General features: G+C 40.1%; 1 protein-coding gene across 1 annotated transcript; it reads right to left on the bottom strand.

Moving 5' to 3' along the window:
* Nucleotides 1-650: 650 nt before the first annotated feature.
* On the bottom strand, nt 651-26753 carry scn1laa (sodium channel, voltage-gated, type I-like, alpha; the record flags this gene model as incomplete). The annotated part of the gene is made up of 26 exons (XM_080038446.1): nt 651-1843; nt 1948-2218; nt 2316-2416; nt 2524-2665; nt 4010-4066; nt 4189-4464; nt 6716-6838; nt 6953-7126; nt 11332-11486; nt 11574-11709; nt 14123-14602; nt 14763-15119; nt 15279-15380; nt 15475-15713; nt 15831-15963; nt 17162-17530; nt 18544-18813; nt 20809-21015; nt 22161-22302; nt 22475-22538; nt 23185-23403; nt 24625-24716; nt 25381-25509; nt 25616-25713; nt 25913-26023; nt 26490-26753. The coding sequence occupies 26 exons, from the start codon at nt 26751-26753 to the stop codon at nt 651-653; spliced, it is 5904 nt and encodes a 1967-aa protein (XP_079894572.1).
* Nucleotides 26754-27670: the final 917 nt, after the last annotated feature.

Here is a 27670-nt window from a genome sequence, read left to right as displayed (position 1 = left end):
CTGTATACTTCTTGTCATCAAGCATGAGAGCGTGATGAAAATAGTATATTCCAGCATGCACACTCATTCATGCAGGTCTACATTTGTAGTTAATTTCAGCAACTCTGACGTGCTCTCTTGGATTTTTCAAGTATTCTAAGTGCTATCAGTAAGCAAGACTAGCCATAATGCAAATATGCTAATTGTACAGACTACCCCTGAAAAAAAAAAAAACATTTGAAGTGTAAAAAAAAGTGTATAAAAAGTTAATAAAACCAAACTACGAACTCTTAAAGTAAAACATATAAAAAAAAAATCTACTTGAAAAACTAGTTGGTAAAATAATACAACAATCTGTGATATAACAATAATTGGAAAGCAGAACTAGCTGCAATAGTAGTTTAAGACTTTCAGAACATCATCCCCATAAATAACGAAAAGGCATCCTTGCTCCTGCACAAAGCCAAACGTGTCCCACTACAGCCTGAAAGAGCCACTTTTACATTTTAGGCAACAACCTTTAGACTAAAGTAGGCATGGTCAGTTTGGCATACATATAGATGTATCCATACTGACAAACAGAGTTAAATGGATGTCCATTGTCACTTTCATAGGTTGTAAACATTTTTCACCGCTTAAAATGTCTTTGTTGCATCTCCAGCCATTTTCTTTTATCCATCTTGTTCTCTGACATCTTTGCCCACAACCTCTTTTTCACTTTTGTCTTTCTCATATTTGTTTTTGCCGTTTGGTGTCACACTGTTACACAAAGGTTGTGGGGTCGTTGAAGATGTTAGTTCACTTTTATCTGCAGTACAAATTTCTTTGCTTTTTTCTGTGACAATATTCTCTTTGTCCGTGAGTGTTTCATCCTTTAGATTGTTATAACTGGATGTGGCAGAGGGCTTATGGTCAGGATGCTGCCTTGCATACCTTCTGTATGCTCTCTGGATGACTACCGCTGAAGTATCCTCCTGTTTGCGGCGCAGGGTGGTAGTGATGGGTTCGTAAGACACTTTGGAAGGATTGGAGGCCATGAAGCGCTCCTCCATCTGCTCCCTTAGGATGTCCATCTCCCCACCTTCTCCCAGAACACGTTTTGTGAATGCAAAAAGGATGTCCAGGCAGTGAATGCGCTCACCACTCACCATGGGCAAATCCATAGAGATCAGTTCGAGCTTGTTAGTCATGGCTATGCGCAGTGGTGGCGCCAGAGCATCTGCAAATACTGCCAATTTATTGTACTCCACAAACTGTGTTGCATTAGGATCAAACTTTTCCCAGACCTCATAAAACATTTCAAAATCATCCTCACTTAGTGGGTCTGCGCTCTCCTCGGTGGCCACACTGAAGTTTTCCAAGATGACTGCAATGTACATGTTCACAACAACCAGGAAACAGATGATGATATAGCTCACAAAGAAAGCAATTCCAACGGCAGGACTTCCACAGTCCCCTGTAACAGAACTGCCAGGATGCTCCTTGTTACGGTCGCAATCATCTTCATGTTTGTTGAGAATAGGATCTAGTAGGCCATCCCACCCTGCTGAGGTGGTGATCTGAAACAAACAGATCATGCTGTTGCCAAATGTCTCAAAATTGAAAAGGTCATCGATGCCTGCTTCCCTCTTGACGTAAGCAAAGTTTGACATGCCAAAAATTGCATATATAAACATAACCAAGAAGAGCAAGAGACCAATGTTGAACAAGGCAGGAAGTGACATCATCAAGGCAAACAAGAGGGTGCGGATTCCTTTGGCACTTTTTATTAGACGGAGGATGCGGCCAATCCGAGCCAATCGGATGACTCTTAACAGGGTTGGCGAAACAAAATAATCGGTTATCAGTTGCTGGAGAAATGCACCTAAGGAGAGAAAGCAACACATTTTCAACAAACTGGGAGAAATACATATAGACTGGAAGAATGAATGTATTTGAGAAGCACAGTGAAAAAGGGGGTTGTCATACCCATGATTGACAGAATGACAACGACGAAATCAAAGACATTCCAGCCATTTCTGAAAAAGTATTGGCGAAGCGAGACCATCTTCAACAAACACTCTCCAGTGAAGATGATAATGAATCCTCGATTAACAAACTTGAGAACGTTGGTCTTTTCATCTGACTGATCAGCTGTTTCCACCATCATGGCTACCATATTAAGCGTAATTAGAACCATTATTGCAATATCAAACGCTTGATTTGTGACGAAGTCGAAGAGGTATCCCTGAATTGTGTTCTGAAATAGACACAAGGCAGAGAAATACATTTTTAGGTGCTATGAAACAAAGATTCGTAAAGCAGATGTAGATGTAGTTACGGTTAAAAGTACATACAGATGGTCTGGGAATAGGTTTTTGTGGTTTCTTTGACCCCAACTTTTTCATGGCATTGTAATATTTCTTCTGTTCTTCAGTCATGAAAATGTCTTGACCTCCTAGGTAAAGAGTGAGGCATGTTAAATCACAGCAATATCAAACAGCACAGACCAAAGAGGGAGGAACCGGAAATGATCACATTTTGTAAAGAATGCAGATTTGATACTTATCTTTTTCTTTTGTTGATTGAAATTGTCTATGATGACACCAATAAAGAGATTGAGGGTGAAGAAGGCTCCAAAAATGATGAACACAACAAAATACATGTACATCTTCAGGTTGATCTCATACCCTGGTTGGTCTTCTACCTATAATAGGAACAGAACATGCAGACATTAGCATGTTAAAGTTATAATCCTTAAATTATAACTTTATATTATCCGCATATGATGCTATTTTTCGGGTTCAGATTTTTATTTTGTGACTCTACTAGAAACTGTTTTCATGATGTAGTGTCCAAAAATGCCTTTTTATTTCTCCTGAGGGTGGGAGGGGTGGGGGTTTGTAGGTTTGTCTCATGTCTTTGTTGTTGTTTGTGTGTATGTTTGTTATTAATCAATACAAATTTGAAAAAAATTATTCTACAGGTACAGTATAAATCTAAGGGAGGCAAACCCTCCTCGATCAGACCTTCGTGTATTTGTCTAAGCCAAACAAACTCATGCTGTATGTGACAGTACAGGATCACTAGCCTGGCTCCGCCCGCCTACCTACTTCCGCTCAATTTTCATTTCACTTCAGTAGTCAGTCTGGGGGTGGGGTGTGTTAGTGGGATTCTGCTCGTCCAAATTTTTGGCGGTCCAATCAGCGATCAGAGCGAGTGGCTGAGAATGATGACGTCGAAGTCGCGCTCCAGTTTCAGTTGAATGCTGCGTTCCTTTATACTCGGAACTCGGAAATTTCCGACTTGGTAGTTCCGAGTCCCGACCTGTCTGTGTTCCAGTGCATCTACTCGGGAAAGTATGGACGCCTACAACCTTTCTCATCCAGATAACTAAATGTTACGTTAGGCTCTAGCAAGTTACCGTTGCCAGGTACCGGTAGATCCATAGACTACAATATAGTTAAGTCGAAAATTTCCTATTTCCCTGTACATCTAAAACGCACCGTCAGAAGCCGACTCATGACATACGTCTGACCAAACGTGATGTGATTGGTTGGCTAATCCAGAGTGGCACTGGGCAAATCCAATAGTTTTAAACTTCAACAGACACCCGCCTCCAAGTGAGTGAACGTTTGCCAATTACAGCACTTCCAGACCTTCTGTACAAATGAAATGAAGTACGATGGTCTGGTTGGACCAGGCTACAGGATTTCAATGTGGGATATAAATTCAGTGTTACAAACAAGAAAAACAAATAATCCCCTTTAAAAAGACAAGAAGATAATTATTTTGGCTTTTTGCGATATAAAAAAACCTGTATTGTGTTTCTTTTGAATCTTTGTTGATATATTTTTTTGGGCAGTTTAAATCTCATAATACACAATCTAGATATAATGAATGGCTATTTCAAAAAATGCTATCAAAAATGTGGTGTGATATCATGAAAATCTTAAGGATTATTAATAACTGCGATACTGATGCACAGTATATCCGAGAAATTGTCAAATGCAATAAACTAGATAAACTAAACATAATAATCTGATTATACCTTGCCTGCAGAGTCCACAGCAGCATACATGATGTTCATCCAGCCCTTGAACGTAGCCTTTATAGAAATTAACAATACATAGAAATAATGGATAAGTCCTTTGATCTTTCCATCATTGCCAATTTTCCAACAATAAAATTGTACACAATGTGCCATTTAAGAACAATTCAGTTACTTACCACTTGCAGCAGTGATAGGTAACCCAAGCCAACATTGTCAAAGTTGATTTTGTAGTTTTTCCAGCGGGCAATTTCGTTGCCCAATCCATCACATACACTCTTGTTTTGCACCTCTGTTGGAAGGAAAGGCTTATCTGTGGTTCTGTTGACACAAGAGTAGAACTTCCCCGCAAATAAGTTGACGCCCATGATGCTGAAGATGAGCCAGAAGATGAGACATACCAGCAACACATTGAAGATGGAAGGAATGGCTCCCAGCAGGGCATTGACAACCACCTGCACACCGACACACAAACATAACCCATCTGTACAGCAGGCAGAGATCACAGAATGTAGCATCACACTGCAAACTCCGGTAATGGTAAGAATAGGAAAACACAAGAATGAATGTTTGAGTGCCAGCGCAAACAACAGCATGAGCTCATCACAGCTATGACTAACACCAAAGCCACAAGTCAAATGATAACTGCATAGTAAAGGTGGGAAAAGAATTAAGGAGAGGAGGCAGGAGAGAGATGTCTTGTGGGTTACAGCAACATTTAAGAGAAACATTGAAACAGAACACCTTGTAGAGGTAGGAGGATGCCACACAATTACTGTAAACAGAAACATAGATAGAACATGAAGAAAATCATATTAAAGCAAACAATATCCAAAGCAGTGAAATTATAATGGCAATGAATGGAGCGCTACTGATGCAATTGAAAGGCTGTTCATGCAAATGAGAGAATACACTGGCTACCAAATGAGGAGAGACCATCAACTCAACAGTGATGTAAATCTAGACCAACACAATATGAAAGCAACCAATCAATACATGCTACATTGATTTCAGCAGCCTGCAACTGTCACCCTTCAATTACATAAGCCATCAAACTCTGATTACACCATGCTTAGCCTACATTGCACAGCAAAATAATGTAATAGTATTAGGTTTAACATAAATGTTACTGTAAGATAACAGACATGGTGCCGATTTAAGATATTTTAAACAAATAGGCTAATTCGCTTGCTTGCTTAGAGATATATATGTCAAACATTAAGCTGGAGCCAGGGAAGGGTTTGCTTAGCTGGGCAACGAATGGATAATTCAAAAAACATTATGGCAGATATCCCCCAACATTTTCACAACTTGCTGTTTTTATATTTCTGTTTTTGAACAACTGAGTATAAGTGTTTATTATGGAATTTAAGAGGTGTTTATAGGCAAACTTGTTTTAGCTTAGGGTAAAGGCTAGCTTTTTGATACTGTTACCACTTTGAGTGCTAATCATCTGCTGGCCCTAGCATCAGATCTAATGAACACACATGAGATAAGTATTACAATGTCACATCTAACTCATCTATGTGAATAAGGGCATTTCCCCAAATGTCAAACTATTCCTTTAACAAAAATCCATCCTCACATCACTGTTGTATTATGAGATGGTAATTTAAAATAAAATGGTGTGAGCAACTGTTATTTAATGCCGCTTTTCCACTACATGGTGCTGACTGTACTGCACTGTACTATTTGACTCTACTCGCAATGGAAAACCCAATAACAAAAAAGGACATGGTATCAAAGGCGAGTAGAGTAGAGGAGAATAGAGTAGAGTAGAGTAGAGTAGAGTAGAGTAGAGTAGAGGAGAATAGAGGAGAGTAGAGTAGAGTAGAGTAGAGTAGAGTAGAGTAGAGTAGAGTAGAGTAGAGGAGAGGAGAGGAGAGGAGAGGAGAGGAGAGGAGAGGAGAGGAGAGGAGAGGAGAGGAGAGGAGAGGAGAGGAGAGGAGAGGAGAGTAGAGTAGAGTAGAGTAGAGTAGAGTAGACTAGAGTAGAGTAGAGTAGAGTAGAGTAGAGTAGAGGAGAATAGAGTAGATTAGAGTAGAGTAGAGTAGAGTAGAGTAGAGTAGAGTAGAGTAGAGTAGAGTAGAGTAGAGTAGAGTAGAGTAGAGTAGAGTAGAGTAGAGTAGAGTAGAGGAGAATAGAGTAGAGTAGAGTAGAGTAGAGTAGAGTAGAGTAGAGTAGAGTAGAGTAGAGTAGAGTAGAGTAGAGTAGAGTAGAGTAGAGTAGAGGAGAATAGAGTAGATTAGAGTAGAGTAGAGTAGAGTAGAGTAGAGTAGAGTAGAGTAGAGTAGAGTAGAGTAGAGTAGAGTAGAGGAGAGGAGAGGAGAGGAGAGGAGAGCAGAGCAGAGTAGAGTAGAGTAGAGTAGAGTAGAGTAGAGTAGAGTAGAGTAGAGTAGAGTAGAGTCGAGTCGAGTCGAGTCGAGTCGAGTCGAGTCGAGTCGAGTACAGATGAGTTGAGTCTGTACTATGTAATGGAAAAGTGGCATAAGTCACAGTCAGGACAAAACAGCTGGAGAAAGAGGATTAGGGAAGGGCAGGAATGCTTCATGTACAAGACATTTTTGGGGTATCTGCTCTCTTGGTCTTGCAAAGTCATAGAGCTTTATGCTTCTCTTTTCCAGACTGCAGAGTGCCTGTGCTCTGTGCCAGTGCAGGGCAGTGCACCGTGACTCAGAGTGGTTGGGGAAATCCACTGACTCTTACCCTCATGCCTTCGAAGCGTGACAAGGCTCTCAGGGGCCTTAGAGCTCGTAGGGTTCTCAGAGACTTGATGGCACCGAGTTCAGAGTATCCTATGAAGTTTGCTGCCATACTGACCAGCGAGACCTAGAACTCGTGGACACACAGATGTCAAGTCACTACAGCAAGCCTCTCATCTTAAAAAACAAACAAAAAAACAACTAAGAATAATTTCTGAATAAGCAGAGGTGTTCAACCTACATCGACAATGAGGAAGTCGAGCCAACACCAGGCGTTTGTGAAATACTTGGCAAATCCATACGCAACCCACTTCAGTAACATCTCCAGTATGAAGACATAGGTGAAGATTTTGTCTGCAAACTCCAAAATCGTTTTAATGGTCTTCCTCTTCTCAATGTAGACGTCTTCAAGTGCCTGAACGTAAAGAAAGGGACAGTGAGTAATTAATTGTAAATATAAATAAGTAAATAAGTAATTACATCTTATTTAAATACGTGACCTTACTTTGCTTGGATTGGGACATTTGTTACCGACAAATGCCACACACTAGAGGACTCTTGAAAGACTTTGAAAAGACTAAAGAATGACATCTCCTCACATCTAAATACAATCAATTGACAACTATAATAATAATATCTTTATATATATAGCACCTTTAAAAACATTGGTTTACGAAGTGCTTTAACAAAATACATACGAGCAAGTACAATCAAATTAATACATTAATCAAAAAACACATACAAAAAGATAAATACACATACTCATATATACACACACAACACAACACACCAAACAAGATTGATAGGTGCTAGGATAAAAATACATTGAGAAAGAGAATAAAAAGAATAAATAGACGGCATCACGTAAAAGCAAGTCTATAAAAATGTGTTTTAAGAAGTGATTTAAAAGAGGTTACTGATTCAGCCAGCCTTATCTCCGCGGGCAGGTCGTTCCAAAGCCGAGGCGCCCTTGTGGAGAAGGCCCGATCACCTCTAGTCTTGAGCCTCGACCTTGGAACAGTAAGGAGGGCCTCGCCCGCGGATGTAAGGCTGCGAGCAGGCTCATACGGGGTCAGCATGTCTGTGACGTACTCGGGGGCAAGACCCCGATGAGCCTTAAAAGTGATCAATAAAATCTTAAAATCGATTCTAAAACGGACAGGGAGCCAGTGCAAAGAAGCTAAAACAGGAGTGATGTGATGCCGTCTGTTAAAACCAGTGAGAAGCCTAGCTGCTGAGTTCTGAACCAACTGGAGGCGGGAGAGTGATTTGTGGTTGATGCCGGTTAACAGAGAGTTGCAGTAATCTAGACGGGAGAATATTAGTGCATGGATGACTTTTTCAAGGTCGGGTTGTGATAGAAAATGTTTAATTTTGGAGATGGTTCTGATGTGGAGAAAACATGACTGTACAACTTTGTTAATGTGAGGGATGAAAGTGAAGTCTGAATCTAAAATGACACCTAAGTTTCTGGCAGTGGGCTTAACATTATCGGATAATGGACCGAGGCTGATGGGGCTGGTGATGGTGCTTGGCGGGTTGAACAGTATTATTTCAGATTTGGAGTTGTTAAGTTGGAGGAAGTTATGGGCTATCCAGCGGTTCACATCTTTGAGGCAGTCTAAAACAGCAGCCAGGCTTCTGGGATCGTTGGGTCTCAGCGGTAGGTATATCTGTGTGTCGTCAGCATAGCAATGAAAGGAAACATTGTGCCGCTGGATGATTTGGCCGAGTGGGAGCATATATATTGAAAATAAAATAGGACCTAAAATCGAACCCTGCGGTACACCATAGGCTACTTGGGTTGTAGAGGAAGAGTGGTTGCCGATGGTGACCGCACAGGTTCTATTAAAAAGATAATAATTGAACCAACCAAGTGCAGTGTCCCTGATACCAATAAAAGATTTAAGACGATTTATTAAAATTGTGTGATCTATAGTGTCGAAAGCGGCACTTAGATCTAAAATAATTAAAATGGCACTCTCTCCTCTGTCAGTAGTTAAAAGCAGGTAATTGGTTACCTTGAGGAGGGCAGTTTCTGTGCTGTGCAATGCTCTAAAACCAGACTGAAATTTTTCAAATAAATGATTTTGTGACATAAAAGATAAAAGTTGGGAGGACACAATTTTTTCTAAAACTTTTGATAAAAATGGAAGTTTAGAAATAGGTCTAACATTATTAAGATCAGAGGGGTCTAGGTTGGGTTTCTTTAAAAGAGGTTGGACCACAGCATGCTTAAAAGCAGATGGAAAAAGACCATGGATTAAAGAACTGTTAATAATAGATAAAAGGCTGGGTCCGACTGTATTTAAAACCTCTTTAAGAAACTTGGTGGGAATAAAATCAAGGCTGCATGTGGTTGGTTTCATGTCTGTTAAGATTTCGGATAAAAAGGACAGTGAAACAGGTTGAAATGGGTAAAATATATACAAATGTCACCACTGGTGGATAAAATGCTGTCTATAGGGGTAATCTGATGCCTAATAAAATCGACTTTGTCTTTAAAAAACTGTAAAAACTCCTCACAGGTCTCTTGGGTAGCATCATTAAAATAAGAGGGAGAAGAGGAGGTGACTGAATCTAAAACCTTAAATAAAACTCAAGGGTTCGAAAGTTTTTTTAAATCAGGTTAGAAAAGTAGGAATGTTTTGCTTCTTTTACTGCTGATTGAAATTTTTTCATTGAGTCTTTCCATAGGTTATAGAATACTTGAAGGCCGGTCTTTTTCCATTTACGTTCATAAAGTCTAAACTCTCTCTTAATCTCGTGGGTAAAATTGTTGAGCCAGGGCTGTGGACTAGGCTTCAATATTTTTAATTTAAAATGAGCAACATTGTCAAGGACAGATAGACAAGTTTGGTTAAAATTGGAGACCAGCTCCTCCGTGTTAAAATTTTGGTTAAAAGCGGTAAAAGAAGCAGAGTTAAAAAGATCCGAAAACTTAAAAGCAGACAAAGGGTTAAAAACTTGGTGGCGGACAGCTGTTTCCTGGTCTGCATTCAAAACAGATAAAACCATGAAATGAAATCGCTTTGTTATCCGACACACAGATATCCATACATTTAAAATTATTTGGGCTGACAATAAGTAATTAATTCTCTGAGCTCTTAGTCACAGACTGGGATTTTGCAAAGACAGGGGGTCTCATATTGCAAGACTAAAACTAGAATTATTTTGGGATTAATATTATTTCCAATCCTGCTACCGGGGATTAAAAATTATTTCAGTCAAATAAAAATATTTTTTAAGCTGGTAAAATGGACTGGGTAGACCCTTATCCTAAGTAGACTAGGTTAAAGTGTCCGAAAAAGGTATCTCACAGGCTGACACAGGTCGCGACTAATGCCGCTCCTCCTGCGTCGTGTTTGGTGCTGGAGAGAGCGCAACCATTGGTTGTTCACGTCCTTTAACTAACCTATTTGCATGAGCCAACCCTAAAGACTCACAATAATATCAAACATGTATGATACTGTCGGAACTTCAAGACGGGAAGAAGAACTGACTGCAATCGGGTCGGATGACTACCTCACACCAAACGACTGAGATTACGGGCGCGCGCCACAACTCCAGCAAGACTCTCGTGATTTCAGTCCGACATTGTAAATTTTTGTCTGCGACTGTCAAATCGCATGAGAAGTCGTTTGATGTGAGGTTGGCATAAGTTGATTCGCTAAATACACTCAACAAAAATATAAACGCAACACTTTTGTTTCTGCTCCCATTTTTCATGAGATGGACTTAAAGATCTAAAATTCATTCCAGATACACAATTGTACCATTTCTCTCAAACATTGTTCACAAATCTGTCTAAATGTGTGATAGTGAGCACTTCTGCTTTGCTGAGATAATCCATCCCACCTCACAGGTGTGCCACATCAAGATGCTGATCTGACATCATGATTAGTGCACAGGTGTGCCTTAGACTGTCCACAATAAAAGGCCATTTCAAAGGCCACTCTGAAATGTGCATTTTTTTGCTTTATTGGGGGTCTGGGGACTCAGAACCAGTCAGTATCTGGTGTGACCACCATTTGCCTCATGCAGTGCAACACATCTTCTTCGCATAGAGTTTATCAGATTGTCAATTGTGGCCTGTGGAATGTTGGTCCACTCCTCTTCAATGGCTGTGCGAAGTTGCTGGAGACGGCTTATGGTGGAGAAATGAACATTCAATGCACGAGCATTGCTGTCAGCATGCCAATTGCACGCTCCCTCAATGCTTGTGGCATCTGTGGCATTTTGCTGTGAGACAAAACTGCACATTTCAGGGTGGCCTTTTATTGTGGACAGTCTAAGGCACACCTGTGCACTAATCATGATGTCAGATCAGCATCTTGATGTGGCACACCTGTGAGGTGGGATGGATTATCTCAGCAAAGCAGAAGTGCTCACTATCACACATTTAGACAGATTTGTGAACAATGTTTGAGAGAAATGGTACAATTGTGTATCTGGAATGAATTTTAGATCTTTAAGTCCATCTCATGAAAAATGGGAGCAAAAACAAAAGTATTGCGTTTATATTTTTGTTGAGTGTAATTAGGCTACATGAAATGAAATAATTTTCATACACAGTAGTTGGAGAATCTACTGCCTTTAGATCACCAAAATATCACTTACCAGTGCTCCACTGCTAAGCAGGATCATGAAGATGATGAAGCTCTCGAACCAGTTGTGCTCCACTATCCGGAAACAGGTCTTTCTTAGCGTCCACCATATCTTCCACCAGCCCACATCCACATTTACCTGGCAACACTGGAACTTGTGCACACAGCCTGAGCAGAGACACAGGGTAGATGGGGATTTACCAGAGTAGTATGGAGTATTAACAGAATAACACCAGTGGTAGTTGTAGTATTCACCGTCAGGAAAGCAGGCGTCAGGCTCCATAGCTTCTTCCATGTCATATTCTACAGACTCTCCCCCTTCCCCGCCTAGCGCGCCATCTATTGTGCTGCCCTCAGAGGAGCTGGAACATCTATCGTCATCATCTATAATCTGCGGATGAAGACGATTAAAACCAATGTTAGATGAGCAAATATAACAAAACCATGGCACATGTAAGGTGCTAACATGCTGAGCGACCGTCTGTGCACACAGTTCATGCACTCCATACTTAATTTAATTGAAGATATTGTCTAAAAGATTACAAGAGACTCGCACAAGACATGTGCAATTGGTTTGTCAGAAGGATTATTGACAGGCATTCATTTCCAGTGTGAATCAGATGTCTGATGGCTTATAACAAACATGGATAAATTAAGATGTGCTGTAACATGATTTAAAAAATCTTATGGGAATAAAAAACATAAGCATGTCCTTGTTCTGCTGTGTAAATAATTGAAACCAACAAACAAACATTAGAGCTCCTCTATCACCTCTACAGCAAAATTACAACCAAGCACCCTTGATCAGAGAAGGCAAGAGTCTACATCACACTTGCTACTGTTATTTAGCCTCCTAATCAACTGTGATAGAGGATAGCCAACTCTCAAATACTTGAAATCACGCCACAGGTGATCGTGACACTGATTATTTGCTCTTATTTCAAATGTTTAAAACATACAACTACAACTATGTGTTCCAATAAAAGACACAAAATATGCTCAGTACTTGCGCTATGCATGAGTCAGATGAAATATAAAAACAAATATCATTTAGTAAGGCAGAACAAAACATCTATGGAGATTTGAAGCCTAGCCACCAAGTGTTGGTCTCTACCTCAGCCTGTTGTTTTATGGCTTTCTACAGGGTGTGTCCTAATAGCTGGTAGATGAAAACAACTTCAATGCCTTCCTGCAGAATGCAGAAGCACTAGGATGTCCTGGGACCAGCTAATGCAGCGCAGGGAATGATGTAAGTATGTTACTGCAAGCACTATTGTCAATGAGTTGATGGTTTGGGCTTTCATTCCATCCATTCTGTTTCTGTCGGAAGGGCTTCAGCAGAACCACCAGTAAACTGTGGAACATTTAATGTTATCTTTCTTTTGTTTAATATCCAGTGTAATTTTGAATCATCGGAAGCATGATTACCAGAAAGCATTTGTGAAATGAGAAAATCACATCATCCCATTATGAATGTAATTTAAAACAACATACTGTTTATCCTGTTTTGGCAGTGCATAATCATTGTAGTTCAATGGATTTGATGTCACAATGCAAATTCTATGCACAGTTTTGTCAAGCTCCTGAGCGATTCTGGAGAATGCTTGTTGTCAAAATCACATCTGTGAAAATCTTCTCACGATTCATTACATGTACATACTGTGTGCGCGCTGAAAAATGATCCAGTGTTAATACACATCGTAGGCTCTGTAAATGGGCATGTTGCTAGGTAAAGTGGGCTCCTTTGTTTATGTGCCATTTTTAGTATAAGCTGTGTATTAACACCAGTTTTGTTTTCAGTTTACACACAGTATGTAGGTAACAGATTGTGAGAATATATTCACTTATTTTGACAAAAAGTGATTTTGACAACAATCGTTCTCCAGAAACGCTGACTCCACATCTAATGCACGTTAAATTAAACTAATAAATACAACTAAACAAACAATTGAAGTCAAAATAGACAATATAATATGATTTTGCAAACATGATTACGTTTGAATCAATAATATATTCTAACATCCAGCATCCAATTGAAGATGGAAGGTGAATAAAGTAAGGTCAAAGAATGATGAGTGATCCGCTGAAAAGGTTATTAGATTGTCATTTTAAATGAGGCAGGCAATCTTCATGATGGGTGTAATTTATAATAAAGTGTTCTTACGAGTCTCCTCAAACTTTAAAAGCATCTGCAAGCCATCAGCAGCGATGACTTTAAATAATATTGACTGTAGGCAAAATAGTTTCAAGCTGCAAATTTCTTTTTTTAAAAGTAAGTTCACAAAGCAAATAAAGAAGTTAATATGCAACAGTAATTTCGCAACAATCATGTTATGGACAGACAGACCTTATTTTTTGTCTTTCACACTGAGTTTTTCTCAAACATAAAGCTAACAGCCCCCTTAAGAGAAGGATCCAAAGCACTCAGACCTAAATGGCACATAATGTAATCTACACGCTGGTATTTTCCTGTCTAAATGGCCTCTCCTAGTTCAAGGATCATGGTATATGGGGTCTTCAGGGGAAACGTAACGTCACACGCTCATTCCTCATTGTGTGCGCAAAGTGCTACAACGTGTCTCCTGCAATGTGTCACACCACTTAGCTACAACAACAGATACTGCATGTTCCCCAAGAACCACAGCCATCACTGAAACCCTTCTTCATCCATCACACATCATAAACATTAGTCTGCTTGCCATGTAGCTGATACGGCTTGGTTTCTAAAGAGCAGTATTTGACTCATCTCTAACAGTAATGCTCCTCGGCAGACCAAGCCCACCAATCCACACAAGCAACCTTACCACATTGCATCCTGCTGCATCGGACGAGGCACTGCTGAAGTCCTCCGTGTTGAGATTTTCAAAGTCAGACTCCCCCACAGCAATAGGAACGATGACAGTCAGACTAGGATTGTTGATAAAAGACATTATAGAATCGTCACTTTTGCTGCTGACTATGTACTTGTCACCACTTTTGTCCACTCCGGTCACGTCCCCATTACCACTCTTAGGGAAGTCTTTGATAGTATGGTTGGGGATACCATTTGCACCTAAAGGCTTGTGGAGCTCATCCATAGATCTTTCCTCGCTCTTTTCTTTCTTCTGACCCCTGAGACAGCAACTGTTACAGCTGCTTCGAAGCAGGGACTTGACATAGGCAAATCCTCTGTGAATCCGCCCAATGGCAACTGTCAAATTGTTCATCTCACTGTCATCTTCTGTCGCTGCCAAGTTGTCAGCACTGAATGAACTCAGCAGCAGGGCCAGGAACAGGTTCAGCACCTATCACAAGACACAGTGGCGTATAAGAATTAATGTATTTTTTTATTTAATGTATTTTTTTAAGCTTTTGTACTTTATGATAACAACAAAATGTGTAGCTATAAACTACAGATTTGGACAAGTTGGACTCATGAATTGACCATAAGAGAAGATAATGTACCACCAGGTTTCCAATAACCATGACCATCATGTACACAACGAGACACTTGGCTGTCCCAGCCACCTGCATACAGTCCCACATGGTCTCTATCCACTCTCCACAAAGCACTCGGAACACAATGAGGAATGAATGGAAGAAGTCATTCATGTGCCAACGGGGCAGTGTGCAGTCTTCAGAGATTTTACACACACAGTCCTTGTAGCTTTTTCCAAACAGCTGCATTCCCACCACGGCAAAGATGAACACAATGATGGCCAGCACCAGTGTCAGGTTGCCCAAAGCCCCCACCGTGTTACCGATGATTTTGATCAGTGTGTTGAGAGTTGGCCATGATTTAGCCAACTTGAATACTCTCAGCTGTAAAAAGAAAAAAAGAGAAGTTAGTTTCACATGTTTCTGCACTCAAAATGCACATAAACATATGGACAATGACACATTTAAACATACCAATCTGAATGATCTCAGAACAGACATGCCAATCTTCTCCAAACAAAGTTCCATCAAGCTTAAACTGACAATGATTCCATCAAATATATTCCATCCCGTCTGAAAGTAATGGTACGGGTCCAAAGCAATGATTTTGAGGACCATTTCCACCGTAAAGATGCCAGTGAATACCTTTAAAGAAAATAATAATATATATATTAATATAGTTTATAAACATGATATCAATATTGCATTGAACATTTTCAGTACTCTTCAATTAACTCACCAGATTGCCTATATATAGCATACGGGCAAAATGAGGGGTCATTGGATAATGCTCCATGGCCATAAACAAAGTGTTGAGTACAATGCAGATGGTGATGGTAAGGTCCACAAATGGATCCATCACAATTTCTTTAACCACCCTCTTGATCCTTAACCATACTGGACAACATTCCCAGATGAGAAAGGTGTGGGCAAAGCTGTACCAGCAAGGCGGACACTTCTGCCTCGACTCTTCAAGCTCTGATGGAAACAAGTGATGGCAAAATTAAAAAAAAATATTATCTGAAAGTACCATTTTCAATAGCCAAAGCAATTATCAAGATAAGATACTCACGCCATGGTGTACAATTTACCTACCCTCCATTGTGCTGGTTATGACACTGGCTATACTAGTAGCTCTCTGTCTGGCCTCAGGGCCATCGAGGAAGTCCATAAACTCTTGGTGTGTTCCTCCACCGGCCTGTCTGTACTCTGTGTCAGTGGTGTCAGCCTGGACAACAATTGTTACAGATGCAACTGTGTTACAGAAAATACCACCACCATTACCACGGATATACAGTAGCTACACACATGGATATAAATGTCAGTATTTTGCATTACTGTGCAAAGCTGCAAAAAGTAAAACAAAATAACCAAATTGTGCATTAGAAGGTTGCATATTTCTTGAGTCCATTAGGCAATCCTACAGTCAATCTTAGATCAAAATGTATAAAGAGTGATGACTCAGGACAATAATAGCAGACAGATTGTCAGAAGCCGCAGTTAAGCTTGCCAATAACAGTGGTCTGAAACAAAATTGTTACTGTGAAATTTTTGTTTTTTTGTCATGTCTGACCATTCAAACCAGCATTACCAGTTAAAAGTTAGCTTTAGGATCCAACATAGGCCATGGCTCTCGTGTCTAACAGGGTGATGGGAAGTCTTGTGAACTGCTCCCCTTCTTGTGTGAAACTGCAATTTGGTGCCAATGTATCACAGATGGAAATAGACATTTATAAAGGGTGCTCACTGCTAATTGCTTATATATTAACTTTACAATGATACCAGTACGATTGCATTTTTTGTCTTTCAGTGAAATATCTTGACAACTATCAAATTGGTGTTCATGACCTTGATACAGATACATGGTGCCTAAAAGACAAATCCCAATGACTTTGGTGATCCCCTGACTTTTTCTATAACAACAACATTTTTAGTTAGTCAAACACTTTGGTTTGTGACCAACTACCTGCTAACAGCAATGACATCAGCCACAGCAGTAGAGCAGACTGATGCCTGCTGAATATCAGCATATTATCACTGTCATTGTGAGCATGTTAGCATTCTGATGCACAGTTTGGAGTAGCGATAGCCAAAGCAGGAATTTTGACTTGACACAAAACAATAAAAAATAAACAGGCCACAAAAACATCACCTGCCTACTGAAATTAATATAATCCAATGACTCACCTTTAACATAAAAAATATTGAAAAAACAGAAACATGCTTTGGGAAATAATCAACAATAATTCAAGTACTACGAGCGAGAAATCACTTCTATGGTCTTTCACAGGAAGGCACACTGTGCAACACAAAGTGTGAGACAGAGAGTCAAAATTAAAGGAAAAGATTGAAAACCAATATGGACAGAGCTGTGGGGTGTAGGCAAATGAAATAGGGCCATCTGGGCTACCCAAACCCTTTCTTACATTGTCTCCGGTGGAGGCCATATCTACTGTCACTTTAGGCAGAAACAGCCCCACAGGTGACGCTGGGAGTGAATTCCCACCCACCAGAGACACAACCCCATTGCAGTCTACAGAGCTGTGTTTGATCACCCTGGGTTGAAATAGGAAATGTGAGAAGCTGCACTGGCTGATACTGCTGCTGCGTCGATCACGACTCCGGGGAAGAAACAAAGAGCCCCTCCGACTCAGGTTGTCCTCAAAAATGCTGTTCTCATCATCGGCAAACTCATTTTCTGAGCCCATGTCCTGCGGTCGGCCTCGGAAACTGAAAAGGCTGGTCCTGCTGTTCCGTCTGGATGAGAACAGGGGCCCACGAATACTCAGAAAGGACTAGAAGAGAAAGATAATCTTGAGTGGACACTTGATAATCCTGCGAGGCTTGAACGCTGTTGTTACGGTCTTCTTACGTACTGTACAAATTAAATAAAAGTTATTTCTACAATTGCATGATGAAGATGATGTTGAAGATGATGTTGTTGATGGCTGAGAATGGTAAGGATGATGATCATGATAATTATGCTGCAGAAAAAGATGGCAGTGATGCTGGTGATGGTCATACTCATGGTAAGCATTGTAAAAAAGGGACATTGCAAAATAAAAAAATGCATCTTGATGGTGTTTGACGGTAAAGACGAAGAAGATGAAGATGATGATGATGATGATGATTATGATGACGACAAAGATGTTACAGATGAAAAAAAGAATGTCATTGCGATAGCAGCGAAAGAAGCAGTTGCATGACTTGAAAGTAATCACAAAATCACAATCACAAGTGCAACTCATAAAGGCTCACTGAACCGGCTACGGCTATAATGCAAGCTTTGGGATCACATTATCAATCCATTTCCTTCTACTGCCATGTCAATGGTTTTGAACTCTGCACAGAGCTTTTCAAAAGCTGACGAGTCTTCTCCTTGACCAAAGGTTGACAAAATTCCCCACACATATCTGACATCCAATTAAGAGAACACATACTCAGAGACTGATTTACCCTGATGAAAACCTTAATAAATAAAGATTTACTGGAACATTCATTAATTTCATGCGCTGCTACTGTCTGACAGACTCGTTATATGCTACTGTCTGACAAACTCAGTATCTTTATATTATCAAATAGAAAAATTAATTATGACATTGAGTACAACTTAACATAAATGTTGGAACTGTGTGGGAACACATTTTAGATGTTAATGGTGGACAACTGCTGGAATTGCATTTTTCCTGACTGCACTAGAATGGATAAGTGAACTATTAAGCTGAAGCCAGGGAAACGATTCAAGATAAATAGGTAGGAGAATATCACTGTTTTCATGGGTAAAGCATGCTGACAGATCGTACTGAACCTGATGTGCAGATGAGCATTTCATGTCGTAGCTCAGCAAGTTTGCTTCCACGGAGAAGCGGCAGCGTGCTTTCCTTATACTGTCCTGTGACTCGGATTTGGGAAACTTGTCATCGCCTCCTTTGCCCTCCTCCTCCTTTCTTTTTTTTCGCCTGTTGCGTCTCTCTTTGGCACTTTTGGAGCTGAGCTTGGAGTTGTCTGAGGACGTCTCAGCGCCAACGCCTTTGTCATTGACATCCCCACTCTCTGCAGCGGCTGCATTTGCTACTGCCTAGAGGAAGAAACAAGTAATCAGGTGGAATGAATATTTTGGAATTCTTATGTTCAAAAATGTCAAAGGGGTGTTGCCCATCCGGCACACAACATGGAATACACAGTACGTACACATCTTACTACTAATACCTTGTTTATGATTGGAATATTACAATATCTGTTTAAAAGATCTCCTTCTGTTTTAGGCTGCTTTGCAATTTGACATCATTTCTATTTTGTACCTATAAAAGTTAAGAGTTAATTTGCTATGAATGAGTATCATTTATTTTCCGACATTGAAGGGATGGTTTAGTATTTATGAGGTTGGATTGTGTGAAGTACATAGTTAGTGTGTTGCCTTGTGGAGATGGCGATCAGTGCAGAGTTCAGGGGAGAAAAAAATTCTCGACATCTATAAATGTTAAAGTTGCTACGAGGAACTTTGGCGGCTGGCGGCCCCTTTGGACAAAAGCGGTAGTATTTTTACGACGCCAGCTGTCGTAAAGCTGTTTTCTAGCGTGTGCAGGCCGTTGCGAGTGTCAAATGATTAGGACGCAATATAGTGCATGTCCGTGTTGAAAGTGTGAGGGCACGGAATGTTTTCGGCTCGGTGAGAGTGGTTAGTGACACTGCATCAACTAATGCCAGTCAGTGCCACACACACACCTGATTGCAATGAGTTGATGCAGTGTCACAAACCACTATCACGGAGCTGAAAGATTCCGTGCCCTCAGAAAGCAAATGAGCGAGAGACGGCAGTATGGATCACAATGAGGTAATGGGTTTATGTTGTTTTAAATAATGACTATTTTAGATGAATAATGGTCATCTGATGATGATGAAGCAAAGAAAACTTTGTTTTAGTACCGTTCATTCACTTAGGAGTAAACACTGCAGGACTAGTTCACTCCTGTTAAATTGTTTACACATTGCTTGGCAACGCCCTCCTCCCGCGCCTCTATCACTCTCCCTTTTAGCTTTTTATTGTTCTTCACTGAATTTTCTTTTTTTCTTAGATGGTTCTGCCCCGTTATCAGCCATTATGACGACACATAACTGTCTCAAACAAGGCTCCCCTTCCCTTACCTGGAGGGATAGGCTACTCAAATCGCGTTGCTGCGCTAAACTGAAATCTGCGATCAATACGAATATGTGACCATAGAGCCTGCATGCGCAAGGTGACAATCTGACTTGGTGTGCGACCAGACCAAAGGCATTAATAAAAACTATATAACAACTGCTTCCTTTGCACCGATGGTCACGTTTGCTGTTAAAGGTGATTTATGATTATCAGAGGAAAAATTAAGCTGTTTTAAAGATATTTCAAAGTTCCTCGTAGCCACTTTAACCTAAAACATTAGCATTTAAATATATGGAGAGAAAATTGTTTTCTTCTGGCCCTGTCCACGGTACAAGGCTGACTTCAAACTCCTTATAGTGATTGTGCTGATCGTCATCTCCATAAGATAATACACTAACTATGCCTAAGTGCCTCAAACAAACCCACTTAAAAAATACTGTACTATCCCTTTACGGTCTAAATTTAATTTTGAATTGCTGAATTCGGATCAAGAAATGTATCATATATTTATTATTCATTGATCTAACCAGCCAATCAAATACCCATCATGTAAAATTTTGATATTAAACTGCAGACAACAGCATGCTTACAACCCCAACTTGCCATGCAGGGAGAAAATACAGAGGAATCAGCAGCCTCAATGGTAGCTGTAACCAGCAGTAATATAACACTCATGGGGGCAATTTTCTGCATTGGGCACTTAAACGTTTGATGCTTACAGCATATTTTCCTGACAATACATATGTACTTCTACTTAAGTAACATTTTCAAAACAGGACTTTCACTTGTAATAGTATATAATACTACAGTTACAATACAATTTCTAGTACTAAAGACATGCATGATGCATCCTGACATTTTTTTTATAGATTTGGAGTCAGTCCTTGTGAAGATTCAGTGAGCACATAGAGTTATGCGGAGAGTGTCCTGTACCTGAGCGTCCTCTTGCTGCCGTTTCAGCTGCTCGAGCATGGCCTGAAACTCTTCCTCCTTCTCGATGGCTTCCTTCATGGTGGCCTGGCTCTGCTCCTCGTAGGACATAGCCACTACAGCCAAGATCAGGTTGATTAGGTAGAAGGAGCCCAGGAATATCACCAGCACAAAAAAGAGCATGTAGGGCTTCCCAGCTACCCGCAACGTCTGGAAGGAAAGAACAACTTTAAAACTGTCTGCTTTTTTTTGCAATACGTGCCATGCCAGTGTCACCTCGGTTGGTTTATCTGGTACAATGTTTACTGTGTAAGTGACAAACTATACATGATTAAATCAGCCAATTTAACAGCCAATGTTGTTTTGCTCTATAAGAAATACCAATGAATAACATTGCTTACTTTTATTTACGAAATGGTTGTCAAATTTGGCTTTGAATATGATTATCTATCAAAAAGAAAACTCACTGACTGTCCCATGTCATGCCAGAGAAACACGGACAAAAGAGCTCACAGTCTCAAACAGGTAATGCTACCCAATTACACACACTGCTTAAAAGATTTGCTCGTGGGACCTTTGTTGTATTTCTGTTTGCTTTACTTGCTGATACAACAATGTTGAACGGGAGCCTATTCATTTAGCATTAGGGCCATTCAAGTTGTGTTTGAGTGAGTCACAAAGGGACGTGTCTTTGTTCACTCTGACTGAGATGCACCTGCACTTCATTTAGAGGTTTGTTTGAACACTTAATATTGTAATATGAGAATGTTTTGTCGTTGTCAGAGCCTTTCCTTAACACAGCAAGCCGTGCCTCTTTGTGCATTTAAAGAAGCCAGTATAAGCACACACACACAAGATCAAACATTTCATCAACCTGCAACTAAACACGTTCTTCTCACAGGGTCATTGCGCAGTGAGAGGAAAAAGTGAAAATATGGACTTTATAAAGTAATATAACAAGCTGTTACCACCAAACATGGCTTAAAATTCTTATGCATAAAACATCTGACTTATCAATCGCAGATGTGAAGAATCTTTAAACTGTCTTAAAATATAAGTCTAGAATATGAATTACTCCTGATCCTTTCATTTTGTCCACTAAACAGTGCTGTATGGGTACCTTTAAACATTGGGTGGGAAGCTGTTGATTGTATTTAAACGGTTTGTATTTATGTCAGGATGCAACATTTTCATTCTTTATCAGAGATCATCCTTACTGGTGCAGCCACTTCTGGTAAATATTAAAACACACCTCAGATGGCTGTCTTTAAACACAAAGTTGTCTTCCAAGAAAACATAGCAAGAAACCTGATAAACCTTGAAGCACTTCCAGTCTGTCTAATCCCACTGCCTACCTGCTGGTAAAGGTTTTCCCAGTAATCCTGTGTCATCAGTCTAAAAAGAGAGAGGAAGGCCCAGCCAAATGTGTCAAAACTGGTGTAATCATAGTCGGGATTCCTTCCCCCTCTGAAGCAAGAGTACCCCTCTGGACACTGCCTGCAACACAAAGAAAGTCTTTAAGGCTAAGAGCGCCTCATCCCTCCCCCTCTTCACACTATGGCACTATGACACACTATGATAATGCAGAAACAGATGCATTATACAGGGATTATGTTCATCCTATATTGTTTCAAGTTTTCTAGTACAGTAGTTGTAGGAATACTCTTACCCAGCTTCACTGCCATTTCCACAAAGCAATGGATCTCGTTTAGTTGGGAGGTAATAATGATTACCTGATGCGGAAAGAAGAAAAATCTGAGTTTTGCTATCTGTGCTGAGGATTGAACATATCTTAAACAAATAGGATACTAAAATGTTATCGCTAGTCAGGATGAATAAAGAAACACTCACAATATGTTGATTGTGATGAATTTCCGTTATCAGGACAGCCTCGAATCGTGACAATCCTGAGTGTCCTTACACTTGAAAAAGCTATCTAGTTCCGCTAACGTTCAGTCCTACATTGATTTCCTAATTTATTTGGAATTGCCTCAAGGGGGAGATGAATCTTTCCAGTCTTCCAAACCTCTGGAAAGATTCACCATGGCTGAAGGCTCGGCTTGCCCAGATTGTTTGATTGTTTTTTACCAAGAAAATATGTATCCTAACTGTGATATATCAAACATATTTGTTTCTTAAGACTACACATTAGATGATCAGATGGAATATATTGCAAGTTTGTTGTATTTGATTTCAATAAATTGTAGAGGAGAACCCAATGAAGAGTTAAGTCAGTGTACATAGAAAGAAAACGTCAATGAAATGACAAGTGGTGGGTGTAAGCTAACCAGTTTAAAGAATGTAACCACACCCATAACCAACATATAACCTACCATTCACCCTTATATAAGTAAAATAAGTAAAACATGAAATACTCACTTTTGTCGTTGATGTATCCCTCCCAGTCAAATGTTGTTTCATTGTATGTCCAGTTGGAATAGTCATGGATTGGCCACCGTATGCACTTTTGCTTTAATTGGCCCATAAACAACTGTAACCCTATGAGGGCGAAGACGCTCAAGCAGAAGACGGTGAGGATCATCACATCTGCAAGCTTCTTCACCGACTGGAACAACGCACCGACGATGGTCTTCAGGCCTGCCAGATACAGTATGACTTGTTAATCTGAATAGTCAATTGAAAGACAACTTTCAACATTAACAGAAGGCTTATGCAGACAATACAAGTGATGCCAGTGAGCTTTGTGTTTAAAAGAGCACTCCAAGGATTTCGAAATGCACCTAACATAGGTCTGTTAGACCACATAACTGTTCGTCTAACAATGGACTTTTTATTCCTCATCAAAACCTAGCGCCTAAGTTATCCACAATGCAACTCAAATGCCGGTGAGCTTTATCGAAGATTCAAGGTGATAGTAGCTGATGTATCACTGAACTGCCAACCTCGAGCAGTGATGTGGAGCTGGCTACATGGTCTGGTTAGGTCACTTCTTGGTAACTCCTCACACCCTGATTTATTTTACATTTTCAAACTTGTAGTCTTCAGATCTGTCCGACAACTTTTTAGATTTGAGGTGTGAGATAAATATCTTTCACCATTGTTCAACGGCAAACAGTAGAAATAATAGGAAAACAGTCAGTATTTACCCCCCACCCCTCTCCTTCTTTCACATTGAGGCTCATGCGGTAATCCGACAAAAAAAAAGTAACCAAGGGATATGATCATGCTAGCCTGGCTCCGCCCACCTACCTACTTCCGGACAAATTTCATTTTCCCTTCAGTAGTCTGAAATGAAGTACGATGGTCTGGTAGCACCAGGCTATGATCATGCATGGCATTGATGATCCACATGAAACAACATTGGGACACACCCACACAAACATTGCACAACGATGTGCTTTCATTTACCATAAGCAAAGAGGAGGAAATTGCGGTCAAGGAATAGTCAAGCATTCGTGCATGAAACAGGAGAAGTAAATAAAAAAGAATAAAAAAAACATAAGGAAATGGCACAAAGTAACTATGCAAATCTATTGTTCTCCTGTAGGAACATTCAATATTTAATTTTGTTTCCTAAATATTCTTACAGTTGCTACATTTTACATGTAATGAGAGTCGACCCAGGAATGGATCCATTTAAGACCCGAAGACATGCCCATTTTAACAAGCTCTCACATGTAATGCCCAAAATATGTTTAAATGATTGTGGATGTTCAGATTGCTGATACAAGGGAGCATCCAATGGACAATGTCATGACAGTTGCAGGAGAGAAAGTAACTGGAGCAGGGGAGGTTGAGGGGCAGCAGGAGAAAATGGTGCAAGAGGCTAACTAAGATGAACTCGCTCCTACTGCTTACCTGGGATAACTGAAATAGCTTTAAAAGCTCTCAGCACTCTGAATGTGCGAATTGCTGAGAAATTGCCAAGGTTTACAAACTCTGTAACATACCTGCAGGAAAACAAAACATTGACTGAGACAGCAGTACATGTAACATAGGGTGAAGCCAACCAGGTTAGATAAAAAAAAAAGACAACACAAGTACATTTAGTACATACAGTATCATATGAAGTAGTCAAACTGTATAAAATGAGGCATGCACATCAGTGAAGGCGGAATGACAATGAGGTCACTGTGATGAGCAGAGCAATAATATTTTCACCAGCTCCCATGGTATTCAAACTTTACGGATGGTGATATTCTAGGAAATTAAATAAAACTATAATATAGTTATAATAATGTACACATTTGTGAGCTGTAAATACTGTATATGTCTTCAGTAAAAACGAGTAGGTTTTATAGCTAGACAAGGAAGGGAAATCAGAGAGTACTTAGAGGAATTCTAATGCATCATTGGATTTGAAAAATATAGAATAACCTACCTTACCCTTTCAAACCTAAAAATGTATTTTGAACTAAATGATAACGTGTGATATAGATGTAAGATGTTGAGTGATTTGTTACAAAAAAAGAAAAAACCAGTGAAACAAATAAAACAACTTGTTTGTTGTATGCTCATGCGCTTTCAACACAGGCTCTATACTAACAAACCTTTGGGGAAAAACTGTAACAACTCTTAAAGCAGTATTTGTGATAACGTGTGGCAACTACTTACGCCATGACAATCACACTGAAATCCAGCCAGTTCCAGGGGTCTCTTAGAAATGTGAACTTTCCTATGCAGAACCCTCGAGCTAAAATTTTCGTGAGGGATTCAAAAGTATAGATTGCAGTAAATGTGTACCTGTTGGAAGAAAAACGTAATTGTTAAACTAAACTGCAGTTTCACTAAATGAGTGGTTCATAGATCCTAATTACGTGATATGATGTGCAATTCTTGGGAAACTTACTCTACATTCTTTGCCCAATCAGGCGGTTTAGACATTGTCATAAATGCACAGTTGGCAAGGATAGTGCACATGATCACCACACTGAACAATTTGCAGGCAGTTGTCAAGGAAGCAACTTAGTATAATGGGAAATGAACACATGTTTTTGTATAATTCATCATGTGTCATGCAGGTTAGCAATACAAACCATTCACCCTTCACAAATATAGGGTAGGAACCACAGATTCACTCTGGGCTCACCATAAACATGATTCATGCTGATCAGATGAATATGTTGATAAAAGGATATCTGTGTACCAAAATCCTAATTGATATTCTTCTGAGAAGGTTGAAGGGGCTCAGGAGGTACAAGGCAGGAGCGGCGTTGAAGCGGTAGATGAAATTTCCTTTGTTTACCACTATGAAAGTCTGTCAGAAAAAGAGAGGGATGTAGAAAATACTCTTAATCCTGTTTGGCTGACCTATCTCATTACAGTTCACAAACATAATAAATGACCGCATCATAGGGTTACCTACAACGACTTATCAAAGGCACTACGAATTACAGCACAGATTTCAGCAAACAAATTGCTAATCACATTTTGTTTATTGCCGATGACACTCATATTGTCTTCTTGTCATCTGACAGCCATCAAAGCCACTGGCTAGATGATGATGACACTGCCATGATTGATAACACTGCTATGATCGGCTATACTCCAAACTCTTTAAGAATATTAGACCACAAATGAATACCTACTGTATGTCTGCAACTTTGTGCTTGACCTTTAAAGCAGAAGTTTTAATGGATCAAATTTGAAACAATTTGAACAATTTGAAATCAGGATTCTACAACTTTTCTGCCTTGAGACTTCAGGAAATCAAGCAAACCTACTTTCTGGTTACAGTAGAAGGGATCCAGGTCCTCCAGCGGTATCGACACCAAGCCTTTGGGAACATCCCCGTACAGAAGTGGGAGGGATTTGCCCGCCTCCAGGTCACTGCTGGGTTTGACATTATCCTCATCGTCGCCTTTTCTCTTCTCTCCCTTGGGCTTCTTGGCGTTCTCCTCTGCGATCCGTCTCTCGATGGCTTTGAGGGACTCACGGCAAAAGGGACGGAAGCTGTCTGGACCTGGTGGTACAAGCAGCTGTGCCATCTTTTCATCCTGCTCCTTCAGAGTAAACAGCTAGCCTCCAACATGGGAAAGGCCTGAGGAGAATTAATAAGGACACGAGGCTCTGGTTAGAGGCAGACAAAACTAAAAGTATACTATATATTTTGAAGTTATATCTTTCTTGATCTTTATCATGGAATTTTACTTTATTGGAAATAATTATTCAAAGTATGCCTGGCAGCACACTTCTATTGGCAAATTAAAACTGATTTAAATGGAGAGGAGAGGAAGGTGGGTGTGGTTCTGTTCTGGAAGTGGCGGGCTATAATGAGCCTAGACATGGCTGTTAAACACATAAATTCCTGCCAGCTGTGGTAAAATTAGATCTAATTATCTGCTCCCCTGTAGATAAAATTACGATTCGACATGACAATGATCAATTCCAGGTGAGACTCTTGCTCCTCTCCTCCATCCCTCAAAATGAAAAGAGCCCACTTTTCCCCTCGGAGCCTGAGGGGTGGGAGGAAAAGATTCATCCTGCTAATAGGCCTGACTGGTATGATGTGTTAGGCAGACCTATGCTGTATTAAATATGAATGCACTACAGTCTGCACTGCATCTCTCCGGGTGCCCTGTCACTGAGAGCTTTTCCCTCATCTGAATGTGAACAGTGTAATAGAATACTTCCACACATAGGCCTGTGACGCAAGAAAATCTATCAGAAACACACTGGTCAATCAACTGCCCCAGCACCGGGTTGCACATGTGTGACGTAATTGCGAAAACAAAGGGAGGTCCACCTACAAAAAAAAGGGTTGACTTTGTATGTGTCTGTGGACATTCCGTTCTGGTCTACTTAAATTAGCGTCTTGAATGAAAACAGTGGGAGTTTGATCAGAGGACTTTGGTATTCAACAATATCAGCATCTGTTGTACAAAGCAGTGCAAATCAAGAGCAT

Source organism: Ammodytes marinus (assembly GCF_949987685.1).
Source record: "Ammodytes marinus genome assembly, chromosome: 12".
Lineage (NCBI taxonomy): Eukaryota > Metazoa > Chordata > Actinopteri > Uranoscopiformes > Ammodytidae > Ammodytes > Ammodytes marinus.
This window is presented reverse-complemented; position numbering and strand designations above follow the sequence as displayed.